This window comes from Antrostomus carolinensis, unplaced genomic scaffold (assembly GCF_000700745.2).
Source record: "Antrostomus carolinensis isolate BGI_N321 unplaced genomic scaffold, ASM70074v2 scaffold53056, whole genome shotgun sequence".
Classification (NCBI taxonomy): domain Eukaryota; kingdom Metazoa; phylum Chordata; class Aves; order Caprimulgiformes; family Caprimulgidae; genus Antrostomus; species Antrostomus carolinensis.
This window is the reverse complement of record NW_010320822.1, coordinates 2,109-25,256: the sequence shown is the minus strand read 5'-3', so window position 1 is coordinate 25,256 and position 23,148 is coordinate 2,109. Positions and strand designations below refer to the sequence as shown.

The window sequence follows — 23,148 nt, the reverse complement described above, 5'->3', positions numbered from 1 at the left end:
TTGTGGCCAAAGGACATTAATTAGGAGATTGCTAAAGCCCCAGAGCTCTGCTCCAGAGCACTCACACAAGCGTGCCACTGGCTCACTGCTGTGTATGGTGAGTGTGTCTGGCAGGACAGTGGTGTCGGTTCTGCTCTTACTGCAGACGTCCTCTGAGAGCGGGGGAAAGAGGAGGAAATCACACTGATTGCGCTGTGTCTTGTGAGTGGATGTGCCCACTGGCTTTTGTTTATCCCAAAGCAGTGTGAAGTATACTGCAAAAACAACCTCATTTCTACAGCACAGCTCTGCTCATGCATGTGAACCAAAGTAAGAATGGTTGGGTAATGCCCGAAAATGGGGACCAAAAGGAGACTGAGCCCTGGCTTTCAGCAGCTAAAACGTCAGCCTAAATATCCTGTACTTCTCACCTCACCATAGCTTATCCATGCCACTTAAGCTGCATTTTTAGCTCACCAAACCTCTCAGCCTTTCTGCTTCCTGGGGCACTTGCAGTACCAGAGCCACCTCTCCCACCAGGTGCAATGGCTTTCACTTCTCAGGCAATATGTTTGGCCATTTACAGACCTGCACATGGTCTGACTGATCCAGAGATATCAGAGCGCTTCTAAAAACAAGATGTTTTCACCAAAACACTCTCTGATAATCAAACAAATCAAAGGGCAACCTAACTGGATCCACAAAAGCAAAATGTGTAGCTGCCAAAGAAAGGCTGTTATCTCTGGCATGGCTGGGTCACTGGGACATTTCACAGAAACAAAAAAATATTTCCTGTATGTAGACCCAATTAAAATACCTCTGGGGAAACATTTGATGTGCTCTTAAGACCTGAAGCCAAAGCTACCCAACTGGCTTGTAAGGAATGAGACTGCTTCCCAGGGGTTGATGGAAAGCAATGAGCACCCTCTGCTGCACTCATTAAAATTAGGCTCAGCAGCAGCATCTGACCTTCTAACTACCAGAAAAAGGGTGCTGTGCCCCCCAGAGAGAGGGGGGCTGCCTCCCCCTGCCAGAAGCTCAAATAATGGTGGAGGGAACTGCAGGATTCAGCCAAAGTGTCATTCCATGACAGAAGCCACCGGCTTCACCTGATTCACATGCAAGGTTTGGAGAAGACAGCGGTAAAAGGTCAGCTATATCTTTCCGCTTGGCTCTGACCAAATTCCCTCCCCACAGCTGGGTCAGCTTTATTTCAAAGGGAGAAGGACTTTGCTGCCCATGCGCAGGTCTCTGAGGACAGATGGAGGCTGTGGGTAACTCACTATGCAGGTAATGAGACTTCAGTTGCTGCCTCATTCATTTTCCACCTTGATCTTTTTTTTCTCTGTTCACCCCATCATTTTTTCGTGTCCTTATACTACAGGATCTGGCTGCTTTTCTTGCTGTTCTGGCTGGGACAAGGGAGGCAGATGGCTCCCCCAGGTTGGTGAAACATGATAAAATAATAGTGGGGGAAGGCAAGGATGAGAACTTGGTTATTTTGCTTGCAACAAGCTGTGCCTCTTCTCTGCTCTCTAGTCCCACTGGCTCATCTGCTCTATATGTGCTCCCACCAGGTTTTGTAGAGAGCAGTTGCCCCTCCAGGATTTTTTGGATGAAATTGAATAAACTCTTGCTCCAGGGAAAGTTCTTCCAGCTGGAAATCAATGGTGAGTCACAAGTGGCTGCCCTGGATGCCATGAAGGCTGGGGAATCACCTAAGTGATTGCCATGTCTATGATCTGCATGCTGCTGCTATCTACACCATAATTGCCCAGTGTAGACTGGGTAATACCCAGAAAACACACTCTCAATGAGTGTTGAGTGAGTGCTGCAGCAATTAAAGGATTCTTTTTTTAATGTCCTTTTTTATTTAACACCACAATGGCAGTTAAATACCCTATTTCAGATTGAACAAAGGGTTTCCATTTTGCTAAGGAGAACAAGAATCTACTTAACCAAAATGAAAACCAGAAAATGTTCACATCAGATTGAAAAAAGTATGTGATTTCACCCCAAACCAGATTTCTTTCTGTTGAGATCAGTCAACTTTTTTCTGGGTTTTGGGCTTTCAAGTGATTTGGAGGCAGAACTGAAAAAGTCAAGTACAGCAAGGGCGTGGGGAGAAATGATAGCATTTATATGAGAGCAACTGATATCACTGGAAAAAAACAGACCAGCCTTCAGGCACAAAAAGGTTGTTTGTTTCTTCCAGCTCTATCAGTTGGTCTCATAAAAGCTATTCCCTCTTCTTCCAAAATTCTTCTCACTTATCTCCGTAGTCTATCCTGGCTGCAAGAATACATCTACTGAAACAGCAGTTATTAGTACTGTTCGACATATAAAGATGACAGAAAAATCTAGAAATTACAATGGCAGCAAGTTAAACCCTATCTATTTGTACATATTCTTGTGTCTAACCCAAGACTAAAATAGTTCCTTAATCAGAGGGCAGATAATTAACAAAATACAATGTTATTAACTCTACCAGCATCAAGAGCTGAGCACAGCCAGCTCCCATCATGCCTGTTACTTGGCTCCTCCAGAGAGTAAGAGCAAGTAGTGCCTTGCCAAGCAGAGATGAGCAGCAAACCTGACCAATTTGTAGAAGTGCCCATCCAAAATAGGTCCGTGACTACATCCTCTGACCAGAGTGAGTAGCAGGTTATCATGACTTGAGGATTTTTAGAAATGGCTTAATAACCCATAACTCTTACTAGAGAGTAAAATCAGGGAGGAAGAAATGTATGTCATGCCTCAGAGAAACTCTCCATAGTAGTACTTCAAGGTGGCTGTGGCACAACCTTCTGGACACAAAGAAACGGGCATTAAAGTGAACATAGCATGGGTGAGCTTGAGACATGCCAGGCTGTCTCATGCACTCTAACACACACCAGCACAGCTTCACCAGCTCCTTAACAGTACACATCGCTGGAGAGCACCCCACCAGCTGGACCTCTTTCCAGAGGAGAACCACATGAGGGGGCTTCAGCACCACTCTTCCCCCTGACTTGCCCTAAGCTTTCCATCCCACCTGTCATTCCCTTTTTCCGTAGATCCTTACACTGGCCCCGTTCTGCTGAATGAAAAACTAGCATCTCGCTGTGGCTATGTCCTGTCAGAAGACGTGTGGGGCAACCCCGTCTTCCGCGCATCGGTGCTTGGCTGTCATGTGACCAATGAGGTAAGACCCAGAGACAGGCTCAAAAACAAGTCAGATAGCACATGCTCTCCAAAAAGGCAAGGTTGAGATATTATATGGCATTCTAATGGTGTGTTTTGAGAACCCAAGAAATAGTGAAGTCAAGGAGTTGGTGTTGATGGTGTGTAGAAATGAATAGGCAATGGCTCTCCAGTGTGAGGTTTGTTCAGTGTGACTGACATGGGATTTCCTCTCTCCATGAAATGACACTTAGCCTAATGTTGCTGACTAGCTGCCAGTTCTCAAGCATATCCTTGTAGCTGCTGATTTGCCAGAGAGTTTCTTGAAAGCCTCTCTGGAAAGAAGTAGGCATCTGCTTGAAAAAGCAACATTTGCACTGTGATTCTGGCAGATCATTCCCTGGCTTAATTTGTGTGGTAATGTGCCTGTTAACACATGCCTAGGAACGTAGATCACACACATCTATTAGACCCAGATTTGTCTCACGTAAGTTTAGCCATCTAAAAGATAACGTCTAGTCTAAACTAGTTGTTCACTCTTCCACAATAGTCAATGGAGAGAAACAGGCATCTCCGGAAGGTGATTCACCCTTTCCTAAAATATGTGTAAAAGCGTATCCTGGATTTCTAATTTCTAAATGTTAGTTGAGATGAAATGTACCTGGAAACAGAACATATCAGAGCAGAAACTTCATTGCTTGTCCATGTTTAGTCTGGTTGGTCCTGGAAGCCCCACAGAAAAAATAAGGTAAAACTTTATGGGCAGAGGTTATGCTAACAAGAACGAGGGGGGTACAGTACACTGTGCCATGATCGGGCTTTCCAGACTGGAAATTTCTCTGGAAAGGTTTTGCCTTTTTTCTGTAGAAAAATACGCATCCATGTCAGATAGAAGTACAGTCCATGGCTTCATGTGTGGCTCCTGGAGAGCTGAAGAACCAAAAGAACCTCTTATTGAAGCTAGTCAGGGTAGAGACTAAACAGCTTTTGTAGGACAGATCTGGACTCCCTACATCAAACTAGAAGCTACAGTACTTTCTCTCCATGAGGAGACACATAGCAGTCACGAATGGGAGGAACATGAACCACATGGTGAGTAGGTCAGATCTTCCCCTGATTAGCTGCTCCTTAATACTGTGGCAGGAATATTGCTGAGACGTGATGTGAGGAAAAGGCTGTAAGTACTGAGGCAATGTCTCTGGCTCAGAAAGCCCCTGCAGACAAATCACTTAGGATGATATGTTGGAGGAACTGTCACTATAGCTCCCATCCTGCTCTCATTGCTATAAAACACTCTCAGAAACAGGACACTGGGCTGGATGGTCCCATGCAGCCGCTGACTTTCCACACTATCTGCTGAATTGCCTGTTTTTCTTCCCAGGCAGATGAGCTGTTTTCACTGACTGTGAACATTAAGGTCTCCTCATTTTCAAGCATGAGGGCAGCTGTGACCTACACCTACCCCATGTACTGCTCCTACTCTTCCTGGGCTTCAAGAGAAATTGTGTGTGAAGAAAACTACATGGAGGTAAAAGCTTTCCCACTGAAGGCAAAGCTATATCCAAGCTCCCTGCCATGCACAACAGCCTCCACAAATTCCTGTCAGAAGTTGATTTTACACTATGTACCAGGCATAATAGCAAACTGCTGATATTCAGAAGGTGTAACTGTAGATCTAGTAACACATCTACATGTCATAGGTATTTTGAATGCAGTGAAATTCAGTTAACTGTACAGAAGATGTAAGTCAAGCCACTCCGAGCAAAGCAGTAGCCAGGGAGGCCAACCTGTTTAGCTGATGAGAGAACCTTTATGTTATAAAGTGCTGCAGCATCTCTGAGGTCATCCTTATATTTGAAATTAAAAAAACCTGTAATGTTTGCAGAGCTGCACCCCTGCTGCATCACACAATTCACAGGACATCACTGTGAGACAGAACCTGCCTCCCAGGTGGTACTATTTGGCTGTCCAGCCTGCTACCAGCATCTGCACACCTATGTAGAAATAAGACACTGAACAAAACAAACTTCACTGCCCTTTGTACACACCTACTATAGGCAGGATGAAGAAAGTATATTTCTGCTGTCAGGACTTGAGGCTGTGCAGTCACATCTGGGCATTGTAACACACTGAAACCATGGTATAGATATCTGATACAAACACTGACTCCCAACTCCAGAACTTTCTTCATTCTGCAGCACACGCTGGCAAGATTTACACCATAACATCTACCTTAGGTATTGGGAATCCTGCAGTTTCATGTGTTCAGCCTGCATGGGAAGAGGGAACCAGTCCTGGTAAAGCAAATAGTCTGCTTCCCTATACCTCCAGTGGAGAGATCCAGATGCCCCTGAAAGTCTCCAGAGTGGGATCTAGTTTACAGTTTACTAGATATGAAACAGGACTTTTGATTTACCTGGTTATACACAAAGCATTCCCTTTGCTGTACATGCACCACCATAAATGCCATGGCTTTAACTTTCATTTTAAGGCCACATAAATTACCACCATCAAGCACCTCTTTGGAAATACTTTAATTACCTCCAGTGAATGTAAATTGCTAAATCCCAACAGACACTGAAGAAGAAATCTGAAAGCCTTCTCTCTGTTCCTCATGCCTATAATAATGTTGAAGATGTATTTGTACCCAAAGAATCTCCACTGTGTCCCCAGGTGTCCGTCAGGACCGATGTCCCTGCAGTTTCAAATGACTACACCGTGGCATGGATGTCAGCACTGCCAGAGGTACGAAAGGGAGCCTTTCCCAACAGTTCCTAATCTGCCTCTTCTCATGAGTCTCATGAGTCATTCTTGGGGCATAGCTCCATTTCTGTCAAAAAAAAGGAAGATGGCAAAGATGCCATCGAGTACTGAAAAACCTCAAGTTTTCTTAGAGCTCTAGACTGCAAAAAGATATTTAGGTGGGAGAACAGAGCCATATGCTCGTTACATTAGTGGAAACTCAGTTCAAGACAAACAAAGGTAGGTGGTTCTTCACACAATGGGTAGTGAATCTGTCAAACTCCTTACCAAAAGATGTTGTGGCTGCTAAAAGCTTGCTTGATCTCAAGGAGAGTCTGGAAAAGTTGACCGAAGAGAAATCCAATCAGACATACAAAATACAAAGAAGCTACAGATAGCTCAGGAGTCCCTGAGCTGAAAATTATTTGAGGCTGGAAAGTATTAGAGGGAAATATAGACACTTGCCCTATTTCTCTCATGTCTTACTTGCTTCTTATGCCTATTTTCCTTTTGACTGTCCTCCCATATGGTTATCATTTCAGGTGACACTGTCCTAGACCAGTACAGACATTTCTCTCTTCTTATCTTTGATGCAGTATGGCTACTATAAAAGCTAGTCTGTCATTTGGCCTGTGGACTGCTCCAGCAATCAACAGACATGAAGTCAATCATTTTATTAACAGCAGTGTCATTTTGTCCAAGGAGATTTGTTCAAGGATACCAGTCTAAGTTTCTTCCAGGGCTGCTATAAGATTATCTCTAAAGATGCCTTAAAGAGCTATAGAATTCCTTATCTTTATATATAACAAGAGTATTTCTTGCTTGGGGTGAACTAGTGGTGTCCAATGCCACTCCAGTTACTCCAGGAGGAAGTAAGTAGAGTGGCATTCCTTTTCTAAGAGGAAAATAGGTGCTACAATATCACAGTTTTTTAAGAGACTTTGGTAGACTAAGATCTGATACAGCTCACCTCTCTCTTGCAGACTCAAAATGTTGCATACCAGCTATGGCAACTGATGTTTGTTTCTCCATCAGGGAGAAAGACAATAACAGTAAGCGATGCAGCAAAACTGGGCTACAGCTTCAATAACACGCTGTCCCGAGTGTACCTCCGTGCACCCTACCACAACAACGAGTCTGACGTCAGTGTGGTGAGTTGTTGCTCTCAATCAGACACAAAACTGTGCTGTTTCCACTGCCTCTCTAGAACATCAGTTCTCTTTCTCTGCCTGCACCCCAACAGGTCAGTGGAGTAAATATGAACATGGTCACTTCCACTTCCATGTACAGGCAGCGGTGGCTGCTTTTGCTGATTGACACGACTGTCTCCTGTCCTGTTGGTAAGGATTTCTTCCTTGTTCACCAAAAACAACTGCCTAAGGAGTTGGTAGAAAACACAGTCTCCCCATTTCCCTGTGACCTACTCTGTAAGAGAAGAGCTTTACAGGCTGCCCTCAGAGCAGCATGAGCTAAGAGTCCATGGCTTTAGTCCTGGACAAACAAGTTCCCTGCTGTGATGCTACATCACTTGTGTTCCCAGTGCAGTGTAGTGCCTCATCTCTGGTTTCTCAAACCCCAGTAATGATGCTGGGAACTGTAGACTAGTAAAACTGTTGCAGAAAGGCCAGGGAGCCTCCCCTGGACTTAACCCCACAGCCTTGTCTCTCCACTGTCACATAACCCCATGCAGGGGATGCAGTTCTCCATCCTTGGGACTCACCCAGTCTTTTCCTCTGGAGAGGCAGAACTAGCCAGGCATTTTGCAGAACTGTGGTGGCCGCACCTTCTGTCTCTCACAGAACGGTATTAAAATGAATAATTGATGAGGAAGGAGGGGGTTTTAACTTGTCATGATCTTGAAGCCAATATTTCAAGGAGAAGGTTCAAACAGGTGGTTCTGTGCCCCATTCCTTTTCCCAGTAAAGCAAAACTCCCAGGACCAGAAGGACAACAGAGTAGGTAGCTGGGAGCATGACTGTCAGTTCTTCTGAATAAATGAATTAGTCACCAGAAACGCGCAATTCAAATCTACTTTGAGCACCAGGGTTTCTGCAACAAAACAGCCATCAGTTGGCTAATATCCTACAAGGTGTTTCATTAGTGAAAACTGTAAAGGTACCCTTGTGAAAAGGAGTCAGGGAAAGACAGTTGTTGCAGAGTGGAGACTCACTGGCTGGTAACTCCAACAACCTGTTCCTTTGGAAATGTCTGTCTATCTCAACAGATGGCATCAGTTTCACTGATACTACACTAACATGGACTGTGCCAAGTGTTATCCCCACATTAGTGGTTCAAGAATCCACCTTTCTGTCTAAAAACATTTTCATGGGAGTCGATGGTCGAGTTATAGCAAACCTGGAGGAGAAGAACTACTTACTGGAGAACAACGAGACACACATCAGAATAACAGTTCCTATTGGAGCAGAAGGAGGCCTGCTCAAGGTTAGTACAAACGTGTCACACACTAACACATTTGAGGGCCTGCACCACGGAAGATGTTTCTAAATCATGATCATAACAAATCATTCCAAACAGTGATTGACTGCTGCTTAAAATTCTTAGATACAAGAAATATTTGAAGGCCTATATATTCCTTTTCTATATTTTGAAAGCACTTACTCAGAAACTAACTATATCTGGTTACAAAACATGATAGAAGCAAGAGACTGTCTTTTGTTAATAACCCACAAAATATACTAATAAATTAAGATTGGAGGGATTCCTGGGCACTGGAGTTCAATTGTCTATCTTGGTACATTACAAAACTGGTCCTGATAAACTTCTGGCCTGGGTCAAGGCATAATTTCCCAGACAATTTCCATGCAGACAGCATGAATTAGCACGGTACAAGTTCCCAGCATGTAGGTTTGGTGCAGGCACCTGTTCTGGACATAGTATATTCCTTGTCAATCTATAATTTACAGGTACAGAGGCAATGTTGAAAGAAATGTTTAGTAGAACAGACCAGAATGGTTTGGGTTGGAAGGCGCCTTTAAAGATCAGCTAGTCCACCCCTCCTGCCATGGGCAGGAACACCTCTCACTAGATCACATTGCTCAAAACTCCATCCAACCTGACCTTGAACACTTAGAAAGGAGCTGGCAATATTCTCACAAGGCTCTTTACGAGTTCCATTTGTGAAGATTACATTGGTGTAATTTTGACTTATAGCCTTCAGAAGTTCCCTTTTTGTGTATCAGGGGACACTTAATCACCATATGTATTATAACAAAAGGCAGGCTTGGTCTGAAGAACTGTTGGAAGCACTGACAAACTTTCAGAGTGAAATGAGACAGAATGAGAGATGTGATTGTAAAAAAATAAATGCAAATACAGTTACTTACTAAATTTAATGAGGACACCTCCCCCTCCAAACCTGACACTTTCTTATTGAGAACCTCAGCAGTATCTGAGCCAAATGTGGATCACAAAAATGGGCCAAGCAAACAAACAAACAAGTTCCCCTAGCAAAATCCATCCCAAACTGTAGTAGAATACCATTTTCTCTTTCTAGTGTGTAAGGAATTTAACCATGGTCAGTCATTCCTCTATTCAGCTATTTAGAGTTAAGACTTAACCACAAATGTTACCTCCTAGAGCTCCGTATCTGGTGGTGTATATGGAGTCATTTACAGTATTGACTTGTTCTTGGAGCACACGTGGACAGATGCAGATTGGCAAACCACAAAATATACTGTCATCAAATCCATCACCACACCTTTCATGCCACAAATACCAACTATTATCAACAGTAAGTAATTCCTCTCATTGACTTTCATCAGTCTCTTGCTTTTGCTGTGTTGTACATTGCTCCACTTAACATCTGCCATACACCTACATTCACCAGAATGTTCTCAACTCCCACTTTCAATTTTCCAGCCAAAGTCAAGATTCAAGGCATTATTAATCCCCCACTAAAAAAAAACCCCACAAAAAAAACACCCCAAAAAAAACCCAACAAGCTTTTGGCCTTAATGGATGTACCATTTATCACCCATCATTAATGGATGCAATGAAAATTATAAGTTATTGATAAGAACATAAACATTTCTTTCACACTGACACCCAGATTTTTCCAGCAAGCATTGGGACTCTAGAATAAAGATGTTGTGTTGTGCAATTATCACACCAGAGAGAAGAACTGAGGACAGCGTTCGTTGGTGGCATTTCCTCCTCTAAATTGCCTGCATTTGTTATCTTAGGAGCATACTGAAATCATGATATGGTATTTTCCAATGTATTAAGTCAGGAAATGTCTTTGGAACTAGCTGGATAACTGATACAGAAAGAAAAAAAGCCTCTTAGCATACATTATGAAAATTTTTCCATATTTTATGTGATTGAACTAGATTCTAGATGTCGTTATAGGAAAGTCTTGCACATCTTAGTGCACCTCTAGAAAGTTCCTGAACCCACTTTCTATAAAGTTGGATGTATTTGTTGTTAATCTCCTCCAGCTTGAAGCAATTCTCATGTACTCAGAGTATTTCAGATCTGACTAGAACACAAACACTCATTAATCAGAGCCATTATAGAGATGGCTGTTGGCTAAGTTTCCTGGAACTTGAATGGGAGGCCACCCCAACCGTCTTCGTTACTTGATCCACATCAGCAGTAATTTGATGTTCTCTCCCTACAGATACTCTGCCAGAGGACAGGCTATTTAATGTTGCATTTGGACACTTTCTTCCTGATGTCTCTCTGGTGGCAATCACAATAGGAAATGTGCCATTTACCCTGAGGGAAGCACAGCACCACGGGTTTAAGATTTATGAAACTCCTTTTTCTAACAGAACGAAAGGATTTATCCTGGAAGTCTCTTTTGATGATCCGTATATTCTAAAGGAGGTAAGATACAGCAAGTCACTTCATCAGCTGAGGGGAGGAGGTAGGGCAGTCCCTTTTCAGAACATCGTCTGCCTTTTATTAACCAACAACTCTTTCTCAACCATAAAGGTGTCAATGAGTCTGAGCTCATCTGAATTAAGATTAGAGGCTTGTATGTCCCCACCTTGCTCTCCCTAGCTCTCTGGGAGACACAAAGCATCAAGCGTGATTAGATGGTATGAAATATGACTTCCTTTAGTGTCTGTCAGCATGGCTAATATCCAAGCGCACGCCCAGCAGGAAGAGGTTTGTCAAAGCTCTATTAAATGCTGTCCCTTGAAACAGGAGTGCCTTGGAAAAATAAATCAATTAATGCAATCCTGCAAACACCAGTTACCAACATAAAGCAATTCCTGAGCCTACCGTTTATGCAGAGCCATTTGAGGCTGGCACAGGCCATGCACTGTGCAAGCCTGTACAGGCAGGCTCAGGGGATTCTAAATGTAATTTTTTAAGCCTCAGACCATTTGTTATCTAAATATTTGTAAAAAGTATAAACTCAACAGAGAGAATTCAACCTCTCATTTCAGTGGGAGGATGGAAAACTCTTAAGTCCTCTACCACTGTTTCAACTAAATCACACAGAGCTGTGATGCTATTTTCTGTTATAAGGAACAACATTGTGAGCGCAAAGGATCAGGAATTGCACAAATAGTTTTCAGGCTGCAGTCAAACCACAGTCAAATTGCATTAAGGATCAAAGCAAGCCAAAAATTTTCAGAAGTATTTCTTTCAGGTTGAACAGCAGGTTTTGCTTTGGGAGCACTTTTAGCAAAGTAAATGGGGATATTGAGAGGGATCTCTCATAGCGACTCCTCACACCTTCTGTTTTACTGATTACTTACTCTCCTGGGTTACTCTGATCCCACACTCTGAGTAAAGAAGAATAAGGATTTGGACCTGGATCTCCCTCTACGAGCTCTGTCACCAGTGAGCTACAGAGGAAACACCGCTGTGTTCACTTCTGCCTCCATTTTCTGAACAGGCACTACATTCTCCACATTTATGTTTGGCTGAAAGAGCTGTTGAATCCAGTCCAGATTTCTGAATAGTTTTAGGCCAACTGAAGTGATGTTTTTGGAGACTGAGTTATTTGCAGGGGAGAGGAGGGTGTTGGAATAATTATTTAGTGCTGCTCAGGATATACATGTCTGTCTGCGCTGGAAGCCATTGCTACTGCAGCCTTACACGTTTTTCTCTTTTAGTACGTGAACAGAAATGAAACAAAATACACCCTCCTCATTAACTACACTATAAGCGTGGGTCCGGAGATGACACTCTATTATCATTCAGCAGAGGTGGAGTGTGTGATCGCTGATATCGGTAAGCCTTCCCCTGATATTAACTGGTTTGCATCAGCAGCATGGATCAGATTTTCATTGAGTTCAGTGAGAACGGCGTTAGATAGAGGATAAGAGCTTTTGGGAAAACCCCACCCTTCAATAGCTCATTGTTGGTAACACAGCCAATCTGCTGCTTTTCTGATGGCAGCTCTTGTGCATACTGGCAAGACAGCCTGCCCTCGAGACACTGAGAGCAATAAAAACTCGTGTGTAGAAGAAGCTGGCTTGCAAACTCAGTGAACAAGATGCCTCATAACTTGAACATACATCCACTGGCAAAGCTTTCAGACATTGCTACGAGTTTCAGTTTGTCCTCAAATGCAATTCTGCCTCTGCATCCAGGGCAGAACTCAACTGACTCAAATAAATTGCTGTGAACTCCAAAGACGGGATTTCTGTAAGGAGGCAATCATCCACTAAGAGCTCTACTTAGCAACTTATTGAAACAGCTGATTGGTCTGATTGGTATTTTCTCAAACTTCTTAGATTTTGGATGCCACAAAGGTGACAGAGTCTCCTCACTGTCCTGTTTTATCTTTGAAATAGCTTTGTGTTCAACCCCAAGAAGGCCGACCAAAAAAATACATGTACATACATGGCTCAGCTTGCCTTACTGAAACAGGGAGTAGTCCCAGAAGCAAGCTGGCAGGTCTCCTCTAAAGCATGGGGATTCCTGATCCCACCAGTTGTGAGCTGCTACATCCACAACAGAGCCAAAGCCCTGCAGATTATGCCAGTATGCACATATAAAATTTACCCATTATAGAAATCCCTGCCTGGGCCAAACATCATCGCTCAAACCTTCCTTCATTGCTAACTCTTCATCCCACCTTCTTCCTGTAGAACTACCAGAAGCACGTGGTTACTGTGATGAAGAAAACATGTATTTAGCCATCCCTACTTTTGGCTTGCACCAGTACTGGAACTTGTATCTTGGTAACAAGCTCCTGAACCGGCACGTTGCACTTACCAATGGGTACCTTGCAGCTACCAATTCTACACACCTGATCTTGCAAATACCTCTGTTTGCCGTGGGAGTTATCTATGAGGTACATGAACGAATAGCAACGCCTTCCTTAGAGCATGTAGCACTGTTTGCTCACACAGCCACAGCCCAAGTCACACTTTGTAGTGCTGTAGTATCTCAAATACTGAAAAACCTCCAGAGGGAAGGACTCTAAGCCAGCGCAAGTAGGACAAGAGGTATCGGACATGGATCCTTCTGGTAATGCCATGTATTATGTAATCTGCAGCGCTAAGTTGTCTCCAACAGATATGCACCAAGTCTTCAAAAACAAACTCCTCATTATTTTCAGTAAGATGAGGCAAAATGTCCCATCTGCACTGAGCCAGAAACAATATTTCAATATAGCTTTTATGAAAGAAGTTCTTTTAAAGGAACATTTTGTAGAAATGTTAAGACATGGCAGGGGAAAATTGATGCAGTAATAAACATCTGAACTATTCTACAATAATCACACCAAATTTATCTCTGTGACAGAGACCAATTAATTCATGCAAGAAAACTTCTGCCTCCATGTTGCATCAGGCTTGAGTCTTCACACTGACTTAACTCTTGTGACTTATTAGTATTCAAGTGGCACAAGCTAAAGAGCAGACCTTTGTACATATGGATCACATGCCTTAACAGAAGACCTCTTCCATCACCTCCTTCACAGGAAGTGTCCTTTCAGAAAATTAAGGCAAGGTTTGACGTTGCCCTAAGGAAAGTGAGAACTATGGAGACCTTACAGATGTTCTCCGTTAGCTGCAGTTTTAATTCTTCAGCCTTTATAAGTAAGTTATACAACTGATCAATCAATAAAAAGATCTATGATTCTTTCCTTGAATTTATAACCAACTCTCTGATTTTGCCAGTATGCCATCCAGATGGTGCCATAACGGTATCTGCTCAAATGAAGACAGTTCCTGCCATCGATATGAGTAAAACCAAACTAAGGGATAGCTCTTGCAAGCCTAGAGAGTATAGTGAAGGACATGCCTTCTTCAAGTTCCATGTCACTACCTGTGGCACTTCAGTAAGGGTAAGCCCATGACCAAAGCAGATACATCTGCTCGAAGTCTCTGTCTCCTGCATTTTCTCTTTTGTTCCCCTACCCCAGCTCCTGAGGAGAGTCAATTTTTAATGAGCTTCCCATATGCACAGTTTGAAGGTGATCACATTATTTATGAAAATGAAATCTCTTATGAGAAAGAGACTCTTCCAGGACAGAGCACACCAACAATCACAAGAGATCCAGACTACAGGTAGGAGCTACTGCTTGCTCACTGATTTTGCACACTTTGGTACAGTTGCTGGAAAGTAAAAGTGAACACAAAAATTACCCTTTCTCCTATTATAGGCTAACAGTCTTGTGCTACTATCGAGCAAAAGAGACTCTTGTGCTAGGTGCCTCCATTAGTGATCCATCCACATCACCTCCCTTTGGCTCTGGTACGATGGTCCCAAGATCAAATATTGCAGGTAGGCAATTCTCTTCCTTCATTTTTAAACTTCTGTGATTCTTTCAGTTGTAAGTTCTCTTGTTAAGACATGCCCCGTTTCCTACTAAAGAACCTCACTAACATTTTCTTTTCTGCAGTATACAGAAGGATAAGACAAGCTCTGAATGTAGTTTCAAGAGTGTCCAAAGGTAAGTCTCCTCCTATGAAAATCAGAAAACTTCCAAATATGTTTTAATTTAAATAAAATTAAGCAACAATAAAGTCCCCTGACATTTTCATTTTCTCAAGATGAATCTTTTGTGGAATTCTATAAGCCCAACATGCCAATACTCAGGCAACCTGTGGAGCCTGTGTTTCTCGAGGTGGAGCTGAAAGACGAGAACCCCAGTGTTGAGTTATGCCTGGAAAACTGCTGGGTAACCAGTTCCCTAGACTTCAACAGCACCCCAAGATGGAACATCATTGTGGATGGGCAAGTAGTTATTGAATGAGCAATGCACTCATGAGCAAAGCCCTAATTTCTTCTAGATCTGTTGATCTGTTCTCTCAAATAGGTGTGAGATTAACAGCAGTGAGTACATTGCGGAGTTCTGTCCAGTAGCTGTTAGCCCCAGGGTAAGACACCCTTCTCATTTTAAAAGGCTGGCAGTAAGGACCCTGGCACATCAGCTGGAACAGGTAAGATTAAGTGAAAGGCTCATCTCCCACTCATGGACCTTCTCCTCTGAATTTCTTAAGATCATTTTTAAAATAGACGATTTAAACACTCACAGACTTAAGACTTAGCCAGCGTTCAACCCAAGTAGCTTGACTGACACGCAGCTTTAATCTAGTTCTCTTCTCAAATCTGCTCTGCAACACAGTTTCAGTGACTTGAGATTGGACTGGCTGGAGTAAACGAAAGAGTTTGGTATGTAAATATGATTTTTATATGGTGTTTTTGACTTTTTATAGGCTCAGACTCACAGCACTTCAGCTCAAAATGTCTAAAGCAGAAAAATCAACTTATATGCCATAATATCCACATGAAGTTTAGCTCTGTTGTCTCCCATCTGTCCCAGCCAGTCAACCACCTCCTCAGATGCCAGCCCAATGGGCAAGGAAGCACAGGCATGTGGGTTTGGGCCTAGACTTTTGAGGTTCTGTCCTCCTCTAAGAGGTCTAAGAAGAGCAAAGGAAACCCCAGGAGAGTCATCTGAGGGTGCTTTGCTCATAGTGCACCCAGTTGAGTGGACTCTAGCACATGTACTGAAACGAGCCATGACAGCACCCCTGGCTGGGAAGCTTAAGTAACCATAGTTTTTGACTTGGCCTTTCATAAGCAGTTCAACTCATGAACTTGCTAGAAATGAACATGATGCAATCCTGGCTTGTGCTGCTTCTTAAGTGTACAGCTGCATCTAGCACTAGATTGAGTTTCTGCCTAGCTTTGATACATAGCCTCACTGCAGCTTGTGAGGTTTCAACTTCTCCTGTCTCAGCCTCTCAGTTACCAAACTGCCCAAGGGCTTCTTTGACACCAAATTTGAAATTCAAGGCAGGTTCAGCTAGAAGGTGTTGCATGCAAGTGTTCAGACAAGCATAAGTCTAATCAGATGTAAAACTTCTGCAAAAGGCAGACAAAAGACAAAATGATGCTCTGATCAAAGTGGGATTTGATACAGACCAGGTGGTACTTTTTCTTCTTCTCAGATGTATGTGCACTGTTTGGTGGAAGCGTGCTCTCCTACCAACAGACTACCTGGCAGTGTCTGCAGAGAACAGTGCAGCTCCAGCAGAGAGAGGAACGGTAGGTGCTCAGGAGTAAAAAAAGCCATTGCAAAGCACTCCCAACCTCATGTTTTTAAGGCATTTAGGATCTCTGGTTTTGACATCTGAAAGGTCTCAAACGTGGCCTGTGTCACGTTACCTTTAGTTCGCGCTTTACTACATTAGCACTTAACGTGCAGCATGTGTGCATTCTTTATAAACCACACAAATACACTGTGTATCCTTCTCAGCCTTTCCAGGTCACTGCTCAGCCAGTCTCCAGGGCTACGTACTTGCTGGACCAGTCCGGATTGTTGATCCAGATCTAAGATGATGCATGTAAAGTGAATTTGGTAAGAAAATCAGGCCCTGGGTACTCAACTTGAGAGGTCACCATGCTTTGTGGCACAAGTGATGTATAGCCTGTCCCTCAAGACCTTAGAACTATAAGTTCTGGAACAAGAACTAGGAACAGACAGAGCTTGCTGTCTCCTGGTCTAAGCTTGAACACAGAGTGAAGAAGGAAAGCTATCTGCCAAGCCAAACACAGGTGGCATGGCTCTGGAGAAGATGCCAGCAGTAGAGCAGGGCACGTTGGAGTTGGGCTGTAGCACGCAGTTTTGAAACCAGATATTATTTCAACAGGTTTTCAACTGGACTGCCCCAAGTCCGAAAGAAAATGGATCCAAATTTTTAGAAACAAATACTAAGGCACAAATCACTGCTATATTCCAATTTTTTTTGAAGGGTCTAAATCCTCGAAACTATTAGGGTTTAGGCTATAGCTTTGTCTGCCCTCAGAGAACCAGAGCTATTCATCTGTGCTCTCCAGCCTCACTCCTCACTTCACTCTCTGTGTGTCTCCAGCAGCACCTGAAGGCTCTGCTGTGCTGGCTGCTTTCTAAATGGTGCAACTCAGCACAGGAGCTACCTCTTTCAATGACCACCAGAATTACCTTGCTTGAAGAAAGAAGACCAGGCAGTGGGGCTCAGGACAGCACCACAACACTGGAAAGTGCCAGGATCTGCTAAAAGGATGAGTAAATGTTGTAACCTGTTGTCTCTCTGAAGTGGCTACAAAAGAAAACTTACCAGAAAATAACCCAAGGCTGTAAAATAACATTTCTTGTTTCTTCCAGCTGTTGAAATACGGACTTGCATACCATTAAAATTATTCCAGCCTCGATTACAGCTACTTCTTGTAATATTTCATAAAGTGACTGACAATCCTCCCATGTGAATGTAAAGTGCAAATCTGAAAAGTCAAATAAAAATATATACAAAGTAATGTAAGTGCAGAACATCTCCTTGCTAACGTGCAACAGCAACCAGCTGGTGTACCAACATGGGCTTCAAAGAGCCAAGCCATCTGCTACTTAGGGCTTTGTCCACATGCAGCACAAAGGGATGTTTTTTTTTCCTATTAATGCAGATTTTTGTCTATAACATTGCACAAACCTGAGTGCCTTGGAAATCTGTTAATTCCTCACTTTTCTCTCACCTGCCCCTGTATGGAAAAGGCTAACTTTACAAAGTGGGAGAAGACGGATGCTCTAACATGATTAAAAAGACAATTTACCTGGTATTTTGTTTTCTGTGCCCACAGAAAACATTTTTTTTAATTATTTTTTAGAGATCAAGGACAAACCAGACACATGACCACCTGTAACCCCGCTCAGGAGGTGCCTGCACCACAGTTGAAGGTGAGCCTGCAGCACGCGTAGGTGTTGAGCAGCAGTGATGCGCTGATGCCGGTGCAGGCTCTAGCACACATGTGTGCAATCTCCAGTGGGTTTGCACAGCTCCTACAGCCTCTGTCTTCAGAGCCTGGCTGGTTACACATGTCGATGAGTGCATATACGTGTCACGCTTCCCAAAAGCTGCAGTGATGAGCACTGAACAAATATAGTCTTAAAGCTGCATCTACTGAAGGACTGAGTGTTGTAAAAAGGAATCAGAGAGTCCTGGGACCCCCAGAGCCCCTTCAGCAGCAGCCTGGGAGATGTGGTCCTCTCCGCTGTATGAGCAGTGCACTCTGCTGTCTGGAGCTAACACTGCAGAGTCAAGCAAGCTTACTGCTCCCCGTGTTTTCCAAGAGAGCACATTCTCCATTTTTAATGTCAACAGTAACAAACTCATCAGTTTAGGTTAAATTTCTGTTAATCTAAAAAGCAGCCCTTTTGAAATTTGTAAAATGGGATGAAGGTTAAATGGTGATGATGAAATGCTAGCTCTTCTTTCCCAGTGCTCACAGGACACTGTCTAGTTCCACACAGATGAGCATCAGGTCTGGTGTCGTGTCACTAAGGCTCACTCTCTCTGCAGTCTTGCAGCATAGATTCAGGTAAACTTGTCTGCAGCAAGTGAGCTATCCCAGATCTTTCCCTTTTGCCCTGGAAAGCCAGGAAGGGGTCCAGCAGCACTCCATACCCATCCACCCACCACCTGGCAGGTGGGGAGACATTTCTCTTCCAGATACATTGGGAGGGAAAGGGAGAAGGTGAGACAGATCTGCATTCCCACTGCAACAGGCATTTCATGTTCCCACGTTCTCACAGACAAGCCAGAGAAATTCCACATCCTTGGTTTCCTCCTCCTCCTTTGGTGGCTGTTCACAGCAGATGATGTTTCTTACACTGTGTCACACAAGTGTGTTAGACATTCATTGTTTAGGTTTGAAGGTATCTTTTCCCAAGGTATGATTCAGCCATGCTATTGCATGTTGCATTGCTTTACACCTACCTCATGTCCTAGATTGCAGTTTTGAGGCCTATGGGTTTAAATTCTTTCTTGGATTAGGTTTCCAGGAACCACTCTGGTCATACCACTACAGCTGACAAGCCTTCATTATTCAGCCAGTGTGGAGAAAGGGAATTAGGAAGGTGCAAGAGATATGGTAAATGCACAGATACAGGGACACAGGAGTCCCCATACAAGCCTGGAAAACACTGAACTTTGGATCAGCCTTTTCCATAGTCACAGGATTTAGGCTGAAACTTACTGTTGTGAAGTCTATGACAGGGTTGGACTAGCTGTTCCTCTCTAGGAGAGGAAGATATCCTTCAGGTTTGTTTCACACGCTTATTGTACAACACAGAAACAAGAATGATGAAAAATGCCAAAGTCATGGGATGCAGGAAGAAGCAGCGATGCTGTGGACTGTATCCAGTCCCTCCCTGCTCTTGGACTAATGGGATCCTACTAGGAAAATCTTGGAAACAGTTAGAAACATACTAGAGTTCAACTCAAATGATCACAACAATGATGCTAGGTGAGCCTCCACCTTGACTGGATCTCACAGCAAACTTTTTTCATAAAAAGCAACCAGCCCTTCCATCATGTGTGGAAGCCACAGGCTGAGGATGAATCTCTTCTACTCATCCAGCTTCTGCCTCTAGTAAAAGGATTAGGTCAACCAACAATAATCTGCTAACACAAAATAATATAGACTATTATCCTTCTACTAGCAATCTCCAGTTCTGAACATTGGCTTTGCCTCTTTCTGAACCCTTCCCTTTTTGATGGTCAGGGGAGAGCCTGACTTTCACAGCTGAGCTTGATTGATACAAAGGCATTCACTCCCCATAAAATTTGAATTGTGCACCTTTCACTACTAATTTCTTTTTACCGAGGTTATTTACTAAATAGGATAGTGCACAGTGCAGTCCTCAGCTGTAACAACGATTTTCAGGTTTTTAATGCTGACCTACCTCTGTGGTCCACTTGGCAGGAAACCGTGTGGAAGAGGAATGTATCACAGAATCACAGCACAGTTTGTAAGGAACCTTAAACGATCATCTAGTCCCAACCCCCCTGCCATCAGCAGGGACATCTTCCACTAGACCAGGTTGCTCAAAGCCTCATCCAACCTGGCCTTGGACACTTCCAGGGAGGGAGCAGACACAACTTCTCTGGGCAACCTGTTCCAGCGTCTGACCACTCTCACAGGAAAGAATTTCTTCCTAAAACCTTATCTAAACCTAACCTCTCCCAGCTTAAAGCCATTACCCCTTGTTCTATCACTCCCTGACCTTGCCAAAAGTCCCTCCCCACCCTTCCTGTAGCCCCTTCAGGTACTGGAAGGCTGCTATAAGGTCTCCCCAGAGACCAGAACATATTCTGACCTTGACAACCTGGCCCTTTCCCCTCAGCATGTATCTCACACTGAACATGTATGAAACACTTCTGATAGTGCTCTGTATCCTGCTAATCTGGGATTTGGGCATCTTTTCCTACCTTGCAAAAGCAAGGAGAAGGCCTTGCAACACTTCAAGTGGCGTGACAAGACCTCCTCCAGTGTTTCAGCAGAAGGACAAATACAGTACTAGGGAAAAGCACAGGGCAATCATGATTCTTTGCCTTGAGCAAGATCTTAAAGACCATTGTTCCAGACACTTAAGAAAAAAACAATAAATTATGTAACATACTGAGGAAATCACATATTTTTTGTAAGATTAGAGGTAAATCACCCGGTGAGAACTCTCTTACTTGCCAAATTAACTGCAGCTATGGGGACAAACTAAAGGGAGGGACTGCCAGCAAAGGCTGTGTGAAGGAAAGAGTCAAGGGCTTTTGGAGAGTAGGTTTATAGGTAGGAAACCTTGGGAAAGCAGCTGTGACTTATTCACGTCCGAAACATTTCTGGCCAGAGACGAGACAGTCAATGTACATTAGCAGCAACCACCTGTTGGACTTGCTGGTACAGCGCCATGACTTTGACCAGCCAACGCCGCACAAGGGCGATGGAGAGGGCAGCCAGCATCGACCCAGACGCTCTACACAAGTTTGTGATTTTCAAGCAGAGACAAACCCTAAAACCCAGTGAAGGTGTAAAGCCACAGCACCTCTGCACTGCGAAGCGTCCAAAGCACACAACCCCCGCTCCTTTTACAAGCTGAGAGGTTGTCTGAACTTCATGTGGAAACATTACATAGAGAGTTTTACTGCCCTCCATCAGACTTGTAATTCTTAAAGGATTACGAACAGGAACTCTTGCAGGACAAGGGGAATTACTAAACACATCCTCAAGTTTGGGGTTTTTTTTTTATATTGAGAACAGTGGTTTATGCCCTTTCAACAGGCTTGAGTGAAAGAACACCACACAACACTATTCAGTAATGTCAGAATGAAACCCCAACTAGTCTTATGATGGAAAACCAAAGAGCTAAGTGAGTCATATGTGCACATGAAAGGGGAAAATGCGTGCAAGAACCTTATTGGCCAAAATTACCTTGAAAGGAGTCCAATTTAAGCCAAAATGCACCGTGACAGTTCATCTTTTTCCAGGAGAAAGATGAAAATACCGTGGAGAATCTATGATACAATTGCTCCCAGTCCAGTGAAATAAATCTATTAGAAGCAACTGAGCAGCTTTCACTAATCACCACAAGTTGGGAAGTAGGAGGGATATTTTTATCAGCATCTTTGTTTTCTAAAATACTTAGGTGCTGTTTATCTTTCAGTTTTCATCTGTATCCTGTCATTTAAACAGTGTTCTGCACAGAACCACATCTGTGTTCTCTCCTCTCAAAGTAAAACTTCGTGGGTCATATTCAACCGTTCATATGTCTTTTTAATTCTTTTGACGTGGTAAGTCAGAGAAAGGCTTAGTTCTAGGTCACCTTCTCACTGTCAACCAAGAGTTGATAAGATTTCTCAATTTTTGAGACTGAGTTGTCAGGAAACATGCCAAGTCTTTAAATTATCAATGTTGTTTTGGATACAGAGCACGAAGATATAAAAATGAAAGCAAAGCATGTGCTGAACATATCCAGTGAAGTCCAAAATTAAACTTTTGGAAAAAATGGTCATTGTTATGACATCACAGCCTGCTTTCCAAACTGTAAATGGTTACATCCTGTTACCACACATCATATTGATGTAACTCCAAAATTGCTGCTGTCAAGTGTCACGGAACACGAGAGGTACATGCAGTGTTCTCTCAGCTCCAAATTTGCTCAATGCAGCTGTTGCAGTTTCATCCCAAAGCTGAAAGTCATCTCAGTGAGCTGCTGGGGAAGATGTTCAGAGGCTCAAGTCTGTCCTCATGACTTACCCCAGAGGGTTCCGCCATCTCCAGCGAACCCTGCAACTTCTGCAGGCTCCAGGATCATCCACGGAGAAACTCACCAAAAGAAGAACTGTCATTAGAATAATTTCTTTAAAAAAAGTCCCAATGCTCTGGCAAGCAATCAAAGAGTATTTTACTAGAACTTGTATTTCTATGAATCACAGAATGGTTTGGGTTGGAAGGGACCTTAAAGATCATCTGGTTCCAACCCCCCTGCCATCAGCAGGGACACCTTCCACTAGACCAGGTTGCTCAAAGCCTCATCCAGCCTGTCCTTGAACACTTCCAGGGAAGAGCAGCCACAACTTCCTTGGGCAACCTGTTCCAGTGTCTCACCACCCTCACAGTGAAGAATTTCTTCCTAATATCTCATCTAAACCTCCCCTCTTTCAGCTTAAACCCATTTCCTCTTGTTTTGTCATTAACTGCCCTTATGAAAAGCCTCTCCCCAGCTTTCTTGTAGCCCCTTCAGGTATTGGAAGGCTGCTATAAGATCTCCCCGGAGCCTTCTCTTTTTCAGGCTAAACAACCCCAACTCTCTCAGCCTGTCCTCATAGGAGAGGTGCTCCAGCCCTCGGATCATCCTCGTGGCCCCCTCTGGACTTGTTCTAACACGTCCATGTCTCTCTTGTGATGGGGGCTCCAGAACTGGACACAACACTCCAGGTGGGGCCTTACAAGAGCAGAGTAGAGGGAGAGAATCACCTCCCTCGACCTGCTGCCCACGCTTCTCTTGATGCAGCCCAGGAT

General features: G+C 43.5%; 1 protein-coding gene across 1 annotated transcript; it reads left to right on the top strand.

Moving 5' to 3' along the window:
- Window positions 1-1,369: 1,369 nt before the first annotated feature.
- Window positions 1,370-15,194, top strand: LOC104526274 (uncharacterized; the record flags this gene model as incomplete). The annotated part of the gene is made up of 19 exons (XM_010169690.1): window positions 1,370-1,422; window positions 1,557-1,649; window positions 3,036-3,163; window positions 4,523-4,669; window positions 5,815-5,886; window positions 6,867-7,034; window positions 7,127-7,223; window positions 8,108-8,325; window positions 9,481-9,634; window positions 10,523-10,731; window positions 11,976-12,093; window positions 12,957-13,162; window positions 13,793-13,910; window positions 13,992-14,158; window positions 14,281-14,381; window positions 14,477-14,598; window positions 14,717-14,767; window positions 14,868-15,051; window positions 15,134-15,194. Coding segments are annotated over exons 1-19 (2,427 nt in total), but the record flags the coding sequence as incomplete, so codon positions are not given.
- Window positions 15,195-23,148: the final 7,954 nt, after the last annotated feature.